This window comes from Pan paniscus, chromosome 7, assembly GCF_029289425.2.
Source record: "Pan paniscus chromosome 7, NHGRI_mPanPan1-v2.0_pri, whole genome shotgun sequence".
In the NCBI taxonomy this organism is placed as follows: domain Eukaryota; kingdom Metazoa; phylum Chordata; class Mammalia; order Primates; family Hominidae; genus Pan; species Pan paniscus.
Window position 1 is genome coordinate 53,786,435 of NC_073256.2, and position 17,658 is coordinate 53,804,092.

General features: G+C 38.5%; 2 protein-coding genes across 7 annotated transcripts in view; one reads left to right on the forward strand and one right to left on the reverse strand.

Annotated features, from left to right (window-relative positions):
• Positions 1 to 6,921: 6,921 nt before the first annotated feature.
• Positions 6,922 to 17,569, reverse strand: LOC129398469 (uncharacterized). The gene is made up of 2 exons (XM_055116031.2): positions 16,046 to 17,569; positions 6,922 to 12,669 (listed from the first exon to the last, which is right to left on the reverse strand). Exon 1 carries the CDS (start codon positions 17,567 to 17,569, stop codon positions 16,520 to 16,522), a length of 1,050 nt encoding a protein of 349 aa, XP_054972006.1. The 3' UTR covers positions 6,922 to 12,669; positions 16,046 to 16,519.
• UNC5D (unc-5 netrin receptor D) overlaps positions 17,074 to 17,658 on the forward strand; it is a 557,242-nt gene continuing 556,657 nt past the window's right edge. For all 6 annotated transcript variants that reach the window (XM_003830743.6, XM_008956162.4, XM_008956161.4 and 3 more), the window contains exon 1: positions 17,074 to 17,206. In XM_003830743.6, the coding sequence (XP_003830791.3) occupies positions 17,104 to 17,206 (103 nt within the window). In that variant the 5' untranslated portion in view covers positions 17,074 to 17,103. The remainder of the gene's footprint in view (positions 17,207 to 17,658) is intronic.

A 17,658-nucleotide genomic window follows, 5' to 3' on the forward strand; every position in this document is an offset into this window, starting at 1 on the left:
CTCTTACATGCTCACTTGCCCTTCTGCCTTGGGATGACACTTGCCAGATGATAGCTCCATGTTCTTGGCTTTTCAGCCTCCAGAACTGTGAGCCAAATAAACTTGTGTTCTTTATAAATTACCCAGTCTGTGGTGTTCTGTTATAGCAGCAGAAAACAGACTAAGACAGATGGGAACTTGACTATGCACTAAAAACAAGTTGGTAATATTTTATCTAGCATTTATATATATTTTTTCTTTATGTGCTATAAAATGAAGTGTTCATATTGAATTTAGTAATTTTTTAGAGTTCAGTTCTGGAGTTTTCTAAGTAAAAAAGTATACATGTATAAATAACGTTTGTTCACTGGTCTCTCTGATAAGCATAATTTTTAAAACAGTGTTTTGTCATGGCTGAATCATCTAGAATATTGTCAAATAATTAGAGTGATCGCATTCTAGCTTATTCACAGTTTTAATGAGAACGACGTGCGTTTTGCATTATAACTTTGGCTCTGGGTTTGGAATAGTTGTCAATCATGAGAATGTACTACTTTTATAGCTTAGTAATTTTTAGTCACAAATAAATGCAAAATGTAGTGACTGTCTTCTTTTTAAATTTTCTTTTTTTGAGACAATGTCATCCAGGCTGGAGTGCAGTGGTGCAATCATTTCTCCCTACAGCCTTGATCTCCCAGGCTCAAGCAATCCTCCTACTTCAGCCTACCAACTATGCGCAACTACAGGCACATGCCACCATGCCTAGCTATATATATATGTGTACACACACACACACATATATATATATATATGTACACACACACATATATATATATATATACACACACACATATATATATATTTAGTAGACACAGGGTGTTGCTATTTTGCCCATGCTAGTCTTGAACACCTGAGCTCAAGAAACACCCCCACCTTGGTCTCTGCAACTGCCCTTTTAGCACTTATTGAGATTACTGCAAGGTTTCAGCTATTCAAGAGCTATAATGTTTCTGTTAAGTAAGTGACACTTGTAATTACCTCTAGGGGAGAAGACCACTACACCAGGAGTAGCATTCCCAGGATGACAACACACTCCATGGTTTGGGGTCACCAAGGAAGATACGATTCACGTAGACCCTGAGTAGAACAAGGCTTTACTCCCATAGAGAAGAAACAGAGCAAGATTAGCTTCAGGGTGAGCGTTAGTCACCCATGGCCTGCAGCTGATGCAGGGTGATTGTCTACATGTATCCATCTCCTATTGCAGGCAAAGAATCCTGATCCCTCACTCTGGGATCTGAAATACAGAAAGCTGGAGTGTGTCTCAGGGCCATATAATGCACTTTTTTTTTTCATATAAGATCTTGTTCTATTGCTCACGTTGGGGTGCAGTGGTATGATCCTAGCTCACTGCACCCTCATACTCCAGGCCTCAAGTGATCTTTCAGCTTCAGCCTCCCAAGCACCTGAAATTATAGGTGCATATCATCATGCCTGGCTAATTTTTTAAAAATTTTTTCTGTAGAAATAGGGTCTTCCTATTTTGCCCAGTATGATCTCAAACTCCTGGCCTCAAGCTATTCTCTTGTCTCGGCCTCCCAAAGTGCTGGGATTACGGGAATGAGCCACTGTCCTGGCCAAATGCACATCTTTAAGCAGAACAAGGAAACATACATCAAGTCTGTAACAAGGAAAGATACTCCCAAACAAAGCAGTATGCTCAGCACTGGTTGCAAGGGCTGGCTCTCTCTTTGTAAGGAAATGTTCCAAGTCCAAGTCTACTCTTGGGTAGCCATGTAGGGGTCAAAATACTGCACACACAAAACTGCCATTCCCAACAATTTTCTAGTCTTAAACTCTTTTAATGAAATTAAAGGAGTTTTCTGAAAATTCCAACTTGGTCACAATATAGACATTTTATACATTGTTATGGATGGAATGTTTGTGTCTTTCCCATAACCAAATTCACATGTTGAAATTCTAGCCCCCAGTGTGATAGTATTAGGGGGTGGGGTCTTTGGGAGGTTAACTAGATAAAATGAGTTCATGAGGGTGGATCCCTCATAAGTGGAATAAGTGTCCTTATAAAAATCCCGAGACAATTTGCTTCTCTTTCTACCATGTGAGGATGCAACAAGAAGGTGCCGTGTATAAATGAGGAAATGGGCCCCCACCAGACCCTGAATCTGCTGGTGCCTTGATCTTGGATTTCCCAGCCTCCAGAACTGTGAGAAATGAATTGCTGTTGTTTACAAGTGGTCCGGTCTGTGGTATTTTGTTAGAGTAACCTGAATGAAATAAGAAACACACACACACACACACACACATACACATATATACATATACATACACATATACAATGCATTTGTTTTCATTGAGAGCTTTGTAGCTATATTCATACAGGATTTATTTGGTATGTGTATTGTACATTTACATGTTTGAATTATGCTAATTTTACAACTGGAAATAATTTTTGGTTAAATTTCCATTGTGAAATTTTGAACCTAAAAAGAAATACATGCTCATTTTATCTAGTGGAATAATGTGAAGATGCATAAAATGAAGTTAGTCATCTCTTCCCACTCACAAACTTTTCCTATCTTGTTTCCACATTTTTCTATGCTTATAAAGATATAAAAATATTTTATATATTTAAATTTTTTGTGGTGCTTCTTTGATTTTAATAAAATGTGATCACTCCACACTATTCATGACTTAACTTTTTTGCATTAATAATATAACATGGATATTCCTTTAGGTCTATACGTGTGAATTTATCACATGTTTTTTAATAGTTACATAATATTTCACCATATAAATGTACTGCAATTTATTCAAATTTTCCTTGAGTAGATGCATATTCATATGAGATTTACAAAGATTTTAGTTTAGTTTTGCTTTTGTTGGCCCCTACAAATAGTAAACAGCTTAGTATATGTAAATTATATACAACAATTTTCAGACTTCTAGAATAAATTTATCAATATGAGATTATAGTACAATATATACTGCCAAAAAAGTTTCCAAGAGAGTTATATTAATTAACACTCCAATCGATAAAATATGATAGTGACCATTTCTTTATATTATCACCATTTCTATATTATATCTAATTAAGGATGAACAATGGTATAACATACAGTTAATTGGCATTTCCCATACTATTAATGAAATTGATCACTTGTTTATTTTCCATTTTTTTATGTGTTTATGTGTTTATTATTTTGTGTTTATTTTCCATTTCAATTTCTTTTTTGATAATTCTTTTTACTATAATTTATCAAATTATTTTACTTTTAGTTATCAGTATGTAGAAACATATCATTATTAGAAACATTATCTAGCTTTGATCACATAGTTGCAAAAAATTCCCATTCTATCATATGTTTTTTGATGTTTTGATATCTCAGTGTAGTTTTTTAAAACAATAATTATTTTATGGAAGTATAAATTACATAACAAACAGTAAAAACAATCATAATTTTACAGCTTGATGATTTATCATAAAATGAACATAACCATGAAGACATCACTCAAACAAGAAAAAAATAGGACAGCACCAGCAGCCACAAAATTCTCCTATTTGCTTCCTTTATTCACTGTGCTCTCCCTCATCCCTAATGGTAGGCTCACTTTTAACCCCATGGGTTAGTTTTTCCCATTTCAAAATGTCATATATCTATTAATATTTTGAGCATATTATGATATTCATTTTTTTATACAATCAATGTTTGTTTTGGTAAATGTCATCTTTTCATTGCTTTTTAAAAAATTTTCGTACATGTCTTTTCACATGGTATCATTCTCCTTCTGCCTGAATATCTCCCCTTAAGTACTTCAATTAAGTTGGATCCTCCAATGATAGATTCCATCATATTTTGTTTATCTGAAAATGTTTACTTTGGCTTCATTTTGAAAGGTATTTTCATTGCATGTGGAATTTTAATTGGCATTTCTTTCACTCTTTTGATGACAATGTTCCATTGCCAGATAACTTCCATCATTTTGTTGAGATGTCAGCAGTTTATCATCATTAATTTATCATTCCTTTGTTTTTACTGCTTTCTTTTAATTTTTCTTTTCCAACTTATTTTGTGAATTTTACTTGAGGTGCCTAGGTTAGTTATTCTTTTGTATTCTGCTTCAGCTTTGTAGCAGTTCTTAAACCTTTGTCTTAATGAGTTCCATTGATTTTATAAAAAAATCAGACATTATTTCTTCAAATATTGTACCAGCTCACTCTCTTTTCTTCTGATATTAAAATTCCAAATTTAGACCTTTCCAAGATGTAATATATCTCTTGTGCTTCTTTCTCTCTTTCTTTTTGTTTATTCATTTCTCAATGCTTCATTTCTGGATATTTCTTCTGGGCTATTACCAATATCACCAATTATCTGTTCATCTATATGTTATAAATTTAACCCATAATTTCAATTATTATATTACTTAGTTTCAGAAAGTAGATCTAGGATTATTTTGATTTTCTAGTTAATTGCTGAAATTTTTTTTGTAATTTATTAAAATATTAATCATTTAAAAACATATCTATCTGTACTTGGTAAAGCATATCAATCTTTTATGTGTGAAAAATTGTTTTAACTGTTTTTACTATAGATTTAATTCACTATGTTTTACATCGATATGTGATTTCACTTGAAGATGCTGATGATAGTATTCCACAGTCTTTAGCCATCCACAGTGAAAGTTGTAAAATCTGTTGTCATCTGTTTCTTTCTAGGTTATATCCATTTTTTAAAAATAGCTGATAAATTTTAACAGGATTTAATCCTTGATTTTCTGTGACATCACTATGATATGTAGCTGTGTGGATTTATTTATGTATTTATTTATTTAATAGTTTTTTTGAGATGGAGTCTTTCTCTGTCACCCAGGCTGGAGTGCAGTGGTGTGACCTCAGCTCACTGCAACCTCCACCTCCTAGGTTCAAGCAATCCTCCCACTTCAGTATCCCAAGTAGCTGGGATTACAAGCATGTACCACCATGCCCAGCTAATTTATAAATTTTTAGTAGAGATGAGGTTTCACCATGTTGGCCAGGATGGTCAACTCCTGACCTTAAGTGATCTGCCTGCCTCGGCCTCCCAAAGTCCTGGGATAACTGTGCCCAGCATGTATTTATTTGTATATATTGTACTTAATAATTGGAGTGTGCTTTTCAGTGAGTAGTTATTTCTGTCTGTAATCTTGAACTTTTTACTTCCATTTATTAAAAACCTACTTCTCCACCATTCTCATGATACTTTAACTCTTACTAAATGTTTATCAGAGTATCTCAATACAGTCTCAAAGTCTCTTAACTTCTTTTACAGGTTTGAAGTTGTACTAGCAATGTTTTTGTATTCTAACGTTTCCCTGGGTTTTATTTTCAGTGTTATATTTCCGTAGTATTAACTAATTCTCTCTTCATTTTTGTCAGCATTGAGCTGTGTGTTTATTACTTTTCAGTGACCATATGATCCAATTCTAATATTTCTACTTTTTAAAAATCCACCAATACTTGTTTTATTTCAGTTTGTTTGGTTTAGATTTTTAATTTACTTCTTATAATTATGTAATAAATATTTCTTCTGTTTATACTTAGAGCATCCCAGATAAATGTATTTTAAGGTCTATGATTTTTTTAATGAAGAGTGGATTGATATTCAAATGTTGATTTTATTTTTCTGCATTTTTAAGCATCATATGATATTCAAGTGTTTAGGATATTATTTAGTATGGTCATTTGAAGGTAGATAATTACTTTTCTGCCTCTCTCTCCCTACCATATCACCATATCATCTCTCTCCTTCTGTGATTACCATTCTTTAGATTGCCTCCCATCTAAACCCAGGGCCCCAAGTCTAAAAATAGGTCTTATAAAAGTCATTCACAACTTCTGAGAAGTAGTATTATTGTGAGAAATCATACTCCTTGAGCCAGTGTATGATTAGTTTCAGTTACCAGTAAGGAAGTTGTGCCCTTGTAGTTCCTGCTTCTCTAAATAGCAGCCATAGATTGACTGCATTTCTTTCAGGCTGTCCTCTTGTGTTGAGTCATTCCATCCCAATCTCTGCTTCAAGCTGTGCAACTGGCTGTGGTATCACATATGAGGTAGAGCTCTTAATTCCCTATTGCACTGCATTATTCAGACCCCCTACCCCACTGCCTGCTTCAAAAGCCAGATCCCAGAAAGTCCCTGGATTTATCCCAACTCACCATTTAGCAGTTCTGTTCTGTTGATGATCCATGCAGATATTTATCTTGAATTTGAGCCAGGCTGTGTGTGTGTCAAGTTTCATTTTTTATATGTTATCTGTTGTTCCTACATGTGTAAGTGGATAAAGATTAGTTAATGTATAAAATTACTAGGTCACCCTGGTCAGAAGTCATTTCTTTATTCTCAGAGCCTTAAAGGATACCTTCAAATATCTTACTTATTGTTTCTCTCTCTCTCCTCTCTCTCTCTCTCTCTTTAGGTAGATGCACCAGTTCACATATACTCATATACATGCACACACAATACTGTATGTATATAAACATATATGTATCTATAGCTCTATGGGTCAACTGGTGCATCTACCCAGAATGTGCGTATGTGTGTATGTGTGTATGTGTGTAATCTGCTTTCTCTTCTCAGTAGGGAAATATATTGTCAGTTGTTTGAGCGCAAGAGAATCTAAGGAACTTTACCATGATTTTCTGCTTGGATAGTTTCTTACTAAAGCACTAATAATGATCATGACCTTTTAGTGATCTCCACCATCTTTAGACTTAGATTGTTGGTCTCTAGGAAAGCAGGTACTTGAATTGGGATAAAGTCATCCTTATACCTGAGAAGATAAGTGGAATATTTGGTTGAATTAAATTGCAAATGGTACTCTCTTATATTTTATTTTCAGTAAAATACTACTTAACATGTAAAGCAGATCTTTTCCCCTTCAGAATGCATGACAGTCATTTACTAATGAATGCTTTTAAATCTACTTGCTGAGCCTTAAGATATAACAAATTATAAATTCAATATTTTTGCTGTAAGATGGAGAAAAAGAAGCAGGTATAAGATTTGGGCCAGAAAAGTCAACACTTTATTTAAAAATTAAAGAAGAGTCTGTTTGTTAAGCTAGCATCTTTTCTTTGCACATCTTCAATTGGAATCATGTAACAGCTACTTAAGTCCTGCTTTAAAGGACTGCTGAAGATGTCATCCTTATTTTAGTTACAGGGATTAATTTACAATATCTTATTCCAGAAGATAAGTCAACAGAAAAGAAGAAAAAAGGAAGGAAACGAAGACAAGCAGAAAATAAAAAATAAATAGAAAGACAACTTATATGCCTACTTCTTTTATTCCACCTTGCAGACAAATCATATTTTTCTTTGCTTAGTGATTTCTAGATGTCATTTTTACAAGTGGCTTCTTATAAAGTCTGTTAGATTAATTCATAATTATATAGGCAACTTCGTGAATACATACTCCATTTGTAACATTTTGTTCAAGAGGCCGGATAGCTCTTTTTTCTTTTGGTTCTGGTACTCCAGACAGGAAATGTATTTTTTCCTGGTCTCCAACTTTGACATTCAGATATTCCCCAACTGCACCCATCCACTCCTAAGTCCTTAGTCTAAGGTAAGATGGATAGTTATCATGTAAAAATATATGGGCTGACCCTACTCATGTCTGCATTCTGGAAACTCTGCATCAAACTCACTTCCCCCTAACAATTTATTCTGCATGGATTTGACAGTTACAGAGAAATCAAACATCCCTGAATCTCATATTAATGAGAGGATACAGACATTTGAATATGAGTTTCTTTCACTTGTCACATTTTTGACTTTTGATTCTGTTCCTGACTAGAAACTGCAGGGCAATCATCTTCTCAGGCCTCCTTCAGCCTTGTTCTATTTGGAGAGCTGTTTGGCTTATCTGTGTGGTCTAGTGGAGGATACATGGCAGTCATATGACTTTGAACCCTTCAAGAACTACAAATGCACTTTAGTTATCTTTGGCTGTCTCTTCCTTCATTCTCTCTATGCACCAAGAGGCATAGAGCTTACCAGAGTAGATAAAGAGAGGTAAATGAATGAATGATATTCAAAGGTGCAATGTGGAAAGAGTAAATAAAGACAAAACTAGGCTGTAAAAACTTGACACAAATACACACCCCATAAAGATATGACAGCATTTCTATTTGACCATAAGAATCCTACTATTTTCTCTCAAAATGGAAGGATATCAGGCTATTGCTGGGTTACCGTAAAGACCTACAAGTGCTGGGATGTGTAATTGTCACATTTCTGATGCTAAATGCCAAGGTAAGGTAACTCAGGGGTTGCATGTCCTGCTGTCATCAGAGGCTACATCTTTTATGAGTTAACACATCTCATATTTTCTCACCACAGTTTATTATTTTTAAAAGTACTAACACATTAATTTTACTGTCAAAGAATTGTGTTCCTTGTTATTATTTTTAAGTTCTTTCATTCGTCTGTGTCAGTAGCTGCAGCTGAACTCCAAGATGCCTGCTCTAGGAAGAATTCCCAGTGTACAAAATGGTCAAGGCACACTTGCAGTGTCAGGAAAACCTTTTTAGTTAAAGTCGTATCTTGGTGCCCTGCTGCCCTTTTAAACAAATGTATTGGATTTTTGCACTTTATTGCTGCTTCATAGCCCAATCTCTAAAATAGACTTCTCTAATTTTGTGTGTGAGAGAGAGTTTACTTAACAAACGATTCCATATTGCCTTTAACAGGGAAGGTTGTTAACCTGGATTACTGTACACAGATAGAACATCACATGTGAAGCACTTGCAGCTCCCCAGCTTTTAACATCATTTTTCTCCCGTTTCCAGCAGGTTCATGAATCTTGAGCTGGGCTGTGAGCACACACCGTGGTGAATAAAATTCAGCATGCTCTCTGTAAGCCACATGCACTTCTAAAATGTGCCACTTTTGAACAAGACCATCCTGGGAAAATGACTGGCATGGAGTATTCCCAATGGAAATATCACTTGTGGAATATCTTTTGAATTGCATTGCCAAGTTCACCAATTGAAGTTGCCAGCTGTTGCCCTTTTGTACAATTGATCTTTTGTTTTCTTTTATTTATTATCATAATTAGATGATTAATAGAGACAGAGGCTTTTATAAGAAACATCTGGAGGTAACAGAGCCAGAAATAAATTGTTAGTTGGGTCTTCAGAGATAGTCATCAGTTTCAAGGAAAGGAAAGCTACAATGTTAGCATTCCAAGTATGGGAAGATTGCCTCTGTTGCTCGTGCCCAGGAGAGGAACTGTGTGCAACTTTAAAAGACCCCAGCAACATTAAGAAAGATTTTTACAGTACTCATAGCTAAAACTCCCCATTCAGTCCAGAAGGTTAGGTAAATTATGATGTACAAATGCATTTTGGACTTATTTTCAATTCTTTTTTCAATGTTCACATGTTCATCTTCTCTCTCTTTCAGGTATAGCTTTTATATTTTTAATTTTTTATTATACTTTAAGTTCTGGGATATATGTGCAGAACGTGCAGGTTTGTTACATAGGTATACACATGCCATGGTGGTGTGCTGCACCCATCAACCCGTCATCTACATTAGGTATTTCTCCTAATGCTATCCTTCTCTTAGCCCCCACCTCCTGACAGGCTGCGGTGTGTGATGTTCCCCTCTCTGTGTTCATGTGTTCTCTCCCACTTATTTTTCAACTCCCACTTATGAGTGAGAACATGCGGTGTTTGGTTTTCTGTTCTTGTGTTAGTTTGCTGACAATGATGGTTTCCAGCTTAATCCATGTCCCTGCAAAGGACATGAACTCATCCTTTTTTATGGTTGCATAGTATTCCTTGGTGTATATGTGCCACATTTTCTTTATCCAGTCTATCATTGATGGGCATTTGGGTTGGTTCCAAGTCTTTGCTATTGTGAATAGTGCCACAATAAACACACATGTTCATGTGTCTTTATAGTATAATGACTTATAATCCTTTGGGCATATACCCAGTAATGCGATTGCTGAGTCAAATGGTATTTCTGGTTCTAGATCCTTGAGGAATCACCACCCTGTCTTCCACAGTGGTTGAACTAATTTACACTCCCACCAACAGTGTAAAAGCATTCCTATTTCTCCACATCCTCTCCAGCATCTGTTGTTTCCTGACTTTTTAATGATTGCCATTCTAACTGTCACGTCATTGTGGTTTTGATTTGTATTTCTAATGATCAGTAAATGTGTTCTATTCCCAAAGGACTCAATCTCACTGACTTCTGACCTCTTGCTTTGGTACATATTTTGAATGAAGTACTTTCTGCTTCTAAAAGAATCTAGTCTATGATTTAGCATAATCAAAAAGTTTCCCCATACTTTTTGAATGTTTTTATGTCTAAGGTATTTTTCATCTTTTCTGAGTGTCTGTTTTATCTTCAGTAATCTAGACTCAAAATACAGGCATACCTCAAAGATATTGCAGGTTCAGTTCCAGATGACTGCAATAAAGCAAGTGACACCAATTTTTTTTTTTGTTTCCCAGTACACATAAAGTTATGTTTACACTATATTGTAGTCTATTAAGTATAAAATAGCATTATGTCTAACATACCTTAATTTTAAATTTAAATTTAATTTTAAATTTTATTGCTAAAAATGTTAAGGATCATCCAAGCTGTCACTGAGTCATGATCGTTTTGCTGGTGGAGGGTCTTACCTCAGTGTTGGTGGCAGCTGACTGACTGATCAGGTGGTGGTGGCTGAAGGTTGGGGTGGCTGTGGCAATTTCTTAAAATAAGACGGCAATGAAGTCTTCCACATTGATTGACATGTTTTTATGAAAGATTTCTCCTCAGCTGTTTGATGGCATTTTTCTGACAGTAGAACTTCCCTCAGAATTGTAGTCAGTCCTCTCAAACCCTGCTGGTGCTTTATCAACTAAGTTTATGGGAAATTCTAAATCCTTTGTCATCATTTCAACAATGTTCACATGATCTTCAAGAAGACTAGAGTCCATCTCCAGAAACTACCTTCTTTGCTCTCACATAGGAAGCAACTCCTCATCAGTTCAAGTTTTATCACAAGATTGCAGCAATTCAGGCATGTCTTCAGGTTCTACTTCTAATTCTAGTTCTCTTGCTATTTTCACCACACTGCAGTGACCTCCTCCACAGAAATCTTGAACCCTTCAAATTCACCCATGAGGGTTGGAATAAATTTCTTCCAAACTCCAGTTAATGTTGATATTTTAACCCCCTTACATGAATCATGAATATTCTTAATGATATCTAGAATGGTGAATCCTTTCCAGAGGGTTTTTAATTTGCTTTCCCTAGATCCAATAGAAGAATCATTGTATATGGCAGTCATAGTCTTAGAAAATGTATTTCTTGAATGATAAGACTTAAAAGTTAAAATTAGCCTTGATCTGTGGGCTGAAGATACTGTGTCAACAGTCATTAATTTCCTTGTACATCTCTATCAGAGCTCTCGGATAATCAGTTGTGTTTCCAATTAGCAGTAATATTTTGAAAGGTATCTTCTATCTGAGCAGTAGGTCTCAACAGTGGGCTTAAAATATTTAGCAAACCATGCTGTATGGGGGGCCGAGGCAGGTGGATCACTTGAGGACAGGAGTTAGAGACCAGCCTAGCCAACATAGCAAAACCCCATCTCTACTAAAACTACAGAAAATTAGCTGGGTATGGTGGTGTGTGCATGTAATCCCAGCTCCTCCAGAGGCTGAGGCATGAGAATCCCTTGAGCCAGGGAGGTGGAACTTGCAGAGTCAAGACTGCACCTCTGCACTCCAGCCTGGGTGACAGAGTGAGACTCTGTCTCAAAAAAAGAAATAAAAATAAACACACACACACACACACACAAAACATGCTGTAAACAGATGTGCTGCCATCTAGCTTTTGTTGTTCCATTTATAGAGCACAGGTAGAGAAAAATTAGCGTAATTCTTAAGGGCCCTAAGATTTTTGGATGGTTAATGAACATTGGCTTCCACTTCAAGTCACCAGCTGCATTAGCCCCTAAAAAGAGAGTCAGCCTGTCCTTTGAAACTTTGAAGTCAGGTATGGACTTCTCCTTTCCAGCTATGAATGTCCTAGGTAGCATCTTCTTCTAATAGAAGGCTGTTTCACCTACATTGAAAATCTATTGTATAGTGTAATCACCTTCATCAATGAGCCTTAGCTCATCTTCTGGATAACTTGCTGCACTTTCTACATCAGCACTTGTGGCTTCATCTTGCATTTTTATGTTATGGAGATGGCTTCTTTCATAAAGCCTCATGAATCAACCTCTGCTGTCTTCCAACTTTTCTTCTGCAGCTTCCTCATCTCTCTCAGACTTCATAGAGTTGAAGAGAATTAGTGCTTTACTCTGGATTAGGCTTTAGCTTAAGAGAATGTCATGGTTTGTTTGATCTTCTATTTAGACTACTCAAATTTTCTCCATATCAGCAATAAGGCTGTTTTGGTTTTTTGTCATTTATGGGTTCATTGGAGTAGAACTTTTAATTTCCTTCAATAATTTTTCCTTTGCATTGAAAAGTTGGCTGTTTGGCACAAGACACATAGCTTTTGGCTTATCTTGGCTTCAACATGCATTCATCGCTATCTTAATTGTGTCTAACATTTGATTTTATTAATTTACCTATTTCAATGTTTTTGAGTCACAAGGAATCGGGAGGCCTAAGGAGAAAGAGAGAAAAAGAGACAGAGAGAGAGAGAGAGAAAGGGCAGTGAGAGAAGAAGAGAGGCACAGGGGAATGGCTAGTCAGTGCAGCAGTCAGAAAACACACAGCATTGATAAATCAAGTTTGCTGTCTTATATGAGCATGGTTCATGGAGTCCCAAAACAATTACAACAACAGCAAAGATGACTGATCACAGATCATCATAACAGCTATAATAATAATAAAAAGATTGAATTATTGGGAGAATTGCTAAAAGGTGACACAGAGAAATGAAGTGAGCACATGTGCCTGGAAAAAAACGGCACTGATAGATTTTCTCAATGCAGCCTTGCTGTAAACCTTCAATTTGTAAAAAACACAGAATCTTCAAAGTGCCATAAAGTGAAGCCCCATGAAATGAGGTGTGCCTGTCCAATCCCTTCACCATTTCTCATTAGGATTTCTATCACCTCCATAACCTTAATGATGATTTGCAGCTGTAAGGAGGAAGGCCATATCTTAGCAGGCTTGGCTTTTCACCAAGTACTTGGCTCTCCTCTGCCTTCCCCATCTCCTAGAACTACAAATTCTTTCCCTTAATCACGTAGAATATTTCTACATTCTTTAATGTCTTTTGAAGTTTTACGCTCTTATACCATGTATGTTGATAAAACAATGTGTTCCATAATAACATAGAGCTCTTCCTAAGGAATTATAATAAACTGCTTAAAAAAATACTTATTATATGTGGAAGGGCCCATCTATCCATGCTCAATCTGTAAGTCCTCTCCTCCAAGTTTGACTTAAATATTTTCTATTTTTTGGAACTTGCCGGGCTAGAGATGATCAAATGGCAATGGAAGTAGAAGCTTTCTACCTCTTTATCTTTATGGGTAGAGTGTTAGAAAATGGGTGTAGTCAATTCAAACTACAAATAATTGAGAAAAACACTTCATAAAGTCTATTCATTGAATCAATATTACCTGGTGCTATGGTTAGAATGTTTGTCTCTCCCCAAAATTCATATGTTGAAACCTAATCACCAATGTGATGATATTAGGAGGCGAGGCCTTTCAGAGATGATTAGGTCATGGGGACAGAATCATCATGAGTTGAGTATTTTGGGTATTCAAAATTATAACATGGTAGACTTAAAATTGATGGCTCCTAAAATAGGAGTGATCTTAAAATCATCTAGTCAAACATTCTCATTTTATAGAAGAGAAGATAGGAGATCTTGACTTGGCCGAGGCTATCTAACCAGTCCCTGATAGTGTCAGCGCCTAGCCTCTGCCTGTCTTGAATCTCAGGAAAGTTCTATTACATCCTGCTGTTTCTTGGCCAGAGACAGTGATCCTGGGTAGCAACTACTCAACTTATTTCTCCAAATAGATATACATATTTCTCCATAATGGAATAAAGTACAATTCACACATGTTAAAAAATAGCCAGGATTAGATTAATATAGGGTATATTACCATCTGAAACATAATAGTGATGTGCAATTAATACAGTGTGTATAATACTAAAGATTCAACTTCTGTCAACCCGGTATCTAAACAGTTCTGAGGAGGATGAGGTGGAAAGCCTATCTCTGGAAAACCTGATTGAATGGATGCTACCTCAGCCTTCATCTTGGGTTTAAAATTACACAAACTAGTGTATCATTCATGATGTTCAGCCACTTACTAATGTGATCTTGGGCAAATCACCTTTAAACTCAATCTGACTTTCCTCACTTGCTAAATAGGAATAATAACGCCTACCTTGCAGGGTTTGGTTCTGCTTTAAAATAATAATCTGCATGAGAGACTCAATCCTTGAGCATGGTATACACTAAAAGGTTATTAATTTTCCCCTTCACTCTCATTTGTCATTGCAATTTTACTTGAATTATTAACCTAAAATTAGCTTATCTATTACTTATATCCCATTTCGAAATAAAACTGATTTTATTTTTGCCCCCAGCGGGTCAGTAGAAAGACTTAAATAGTATCTTGGACACATAGTAATTCTTTTTTCCTTTTTTGTTCTAAGAAAATCCTCATTTGTGACAGAACTGCCACATAGTCCTGAAGAATCAGGAAAGTCAGGCGATGAATGACTATTTTCCAGAAGACAGGTAAAGCATATTTGGTAGATTAATTCTCAATTCACCTTCTAAGCAGAAAAGGACAAAACCCTCATTTACCAAGATTCTAAAGAGATTTCCAGGCAAGTCCCTAGCCAGCCCCACATCAGTCTTTGCTTTGAAGCATCCATTCCCCAGAGCTTGGTTTTCTTGACTAGGTCCCAAACCTTTTATTGAGCCGCAAGGCGACCGGAGGAAACAATCGGCTTCTTGCACAGACATTCACGTGTCTGGTGGCACTCAAGAGAGGGCTGGCACATGTGCTTATCAGAGAATCAATCTTTTTTTGCCTATTATCTTCCTTTTCCTCGGAAGAAAGTGAGTTAGTGCAATTACCTCATCTAGAACAATTACCTCACCTTAAACTGTTTATTCTTCAGAGAAAGGCGTTTGGGAGCAGGTAGCACATTGGCGGGAGACATGGATTTTTGAAAAGTACTTGATATTGAGCGTGGGTAGTGAGGAACTGCTGGGAAGGTTGCCTTTCAAACCAAGGCTCCCTTTTCTATGGGGGATTACCAGGCAAAAGGTGAGCTCTGCTGCCATTTTGAGGACTCGATCCTGGCAGCGATAATGAGGTGGTCCAATTGGGGAGCCTGGGACTCCCCACCAACTTCCTGGGTGTGCTCTGAAATTGAGTGACCTAGGACAAGCTCTCTAAAGTTACTCCTCCAGCAGAGGGAAGAGGCAACCGTGAGGTATTTTCGAAAGCAGTTAAATAAAAATTTGATAATCTATCTAAAACAAGCCACACTTAAAAAAAAAAAAAAAAAAAAGAGTCTTCTTTCCTTCTTCTTACAAAAGTCCAGCGCGTTTCAAAGTCCTTTTAATTGTCAGGCCCAGAGAGACATTAGAATGAGACCACAATCATGCCCTACTCCTTCCTTTAAACTATATATTCATTTCTTAAAACTACATACTATTACTACAAATAGCTATAAATTAACCTAATAATAACACATCAAACAGTATAACCCACATCCTATGACTTAACTATATATAACTAATCACTAATCGACATTATTTCAATAAACCAGTATAAATTCCTAACAATATTACATCAGTCCACTCCCCATCCCCCTTTTTTTTGCCTTTAAGAAACCACTTATAACTACTACTAATCAAAATATATATTCAAAACAACTTAAATCTATACTCCTGAGTTGCAATCCTCACACTTGGCCCAAATAAACTCTTACTTATATTAATTTCGCCTCACCTTCTTCCTTTTTAAGTCGACACTCCTTTCCCTGATACTTACCAGAAGGCAATTCCTTGGGCTCAGATTAAAACTGACAAAAATAGGAGCCATTCGAAATGAGGGAGCTTCTGAAAAGTTTGGGGATTCCGGAGTGTTCAGGACAACAGAATAGGGAATTCGAAAAAAAAAGAAAGCAAAAATAAAAATCGATTATACAAGCCTTAATGCACCCATGATTGTTATTCCCCACTTCTTTATTTATATGAATGAAGTTAGCATAGTTGCAGCAATGGAGTAACTCCATTATTATTTTTTCCCACTACGCATTTATTTTAAGTATTTCTTTTTCTCAGGATGTTTTCCTGAGTGATGTCTGATCTAATGGGAAAAAGTGGAAGTAGGAGAGGCAGGACTTAGAAGGGCTCAAAGTAGATGAAAAAAACGGAGGTCTCCTGGAAGCAGGTGACTGAGTTAGGCAACCGAGATGCCCACATATCTGTGCGGCGTTCGCCCCAAGAGGCCAGCCAGCTCCGCTCAGCTCCCCGCGGCGTGGCCGCATCCCCGCCGCCCGACTCCCAGCCCGCTTCCTCTCTCCGCGAGCGGGGGCTGCAGGCGGGGCCCGAAGCGCCCCGGGGGCACGTGGAGCGGCCTCCGGCTCACCTGCGCCTCCCGGGCCCCAGCCCAGCGCGGCCGCGTCACTGCCCCTCCCGCGGCCCCGCCCCAGCCCGGCTCATTGGCTGCCGCTCGGAGGGGAGGGGAAGGGGCGGCCGCGGGGGTCTCATTAGCGATGCGGACTCTCGCCTCCGCTCCGTAGTTCGGGGCCCGGCAGCGGCGCGAGGGCTGGGAACTGCGCGGCGGGGACTGCGGGCGACTCCGGCATCCGCGCTGGCGGCAGCGGTCGCCGCGCCGTGGGAAGCTATGGGGACGCGCCCTTTCTCGGGGTGCCCATTCAGCGGCGGCTCGGAGCTTCCTGCCCCGCTGCTTTAGAAAGCGATCTTGGAGCAGAGTCACTCTCTGAAGACTCCCGAGACCCATTCGACTCGGGACCCTCATCGCCGACCCTTTCCCGGGCTCCCGGAGCGTGAAGAAGAGCCGCCCTCTGGAACGCGGCGAGGAGCATGGGGAGAGCGGCGGCCACCGCAGGCGGCGGCGGAGGGGCGCGCCGCTGGCTCCCGTGGCTGGGGCTGTGCTTCTGGGCGGCAGGGACTGCGGCTGCCCGAGGTAAGCGCTGGGCGGAGCGGGCAGCTGGGGGCGAGGGCGCAGGGGCGCCAGCCTGACGGAGCGGGACCCGCACCGATGGCGTTGGCTTCCCAACTTGCGCCCTGCACCTCGGCGCTCCAAGCCCAACCGGATGGGAGCCGAGTGGAGGACTCCGAGGGGACCACAGCCTTCCAACCCAAGTTTGCGATCTGCCGCAATCCTACAGGTGGCTGTGACCCGGGCCCCTACCGTTTTCCTTGACCCTCCTTGCCTGCTCCATTTTCCAAGCCCTCCCCAATTGCTGCAGACTGGAGTAGCCCGGTCTTCACTCCAATCTCGCTCTCCCCTCTCCTCTCCACTTCCTCTCAAGCCGAGCTTGGTCATGAGTTAGCGCCCATAGCGATGTCGGAGAGTTCCTGGGGAGAGGGGCCAGGTGATGAGAGTGTCTGTAGGGTGGGCTTGAACAGAGAAGG

Bases quoted from the DNA above. Each gene is read 5' to 3' on its own strand.
- LOC129398469 (XM_055116031.2), bottom strand. From the start codon at position 17,569: ATGACCAAGCTCGGCTTGAGAGGAAGTGGAGAGGAGAGGGGAGAGCGA.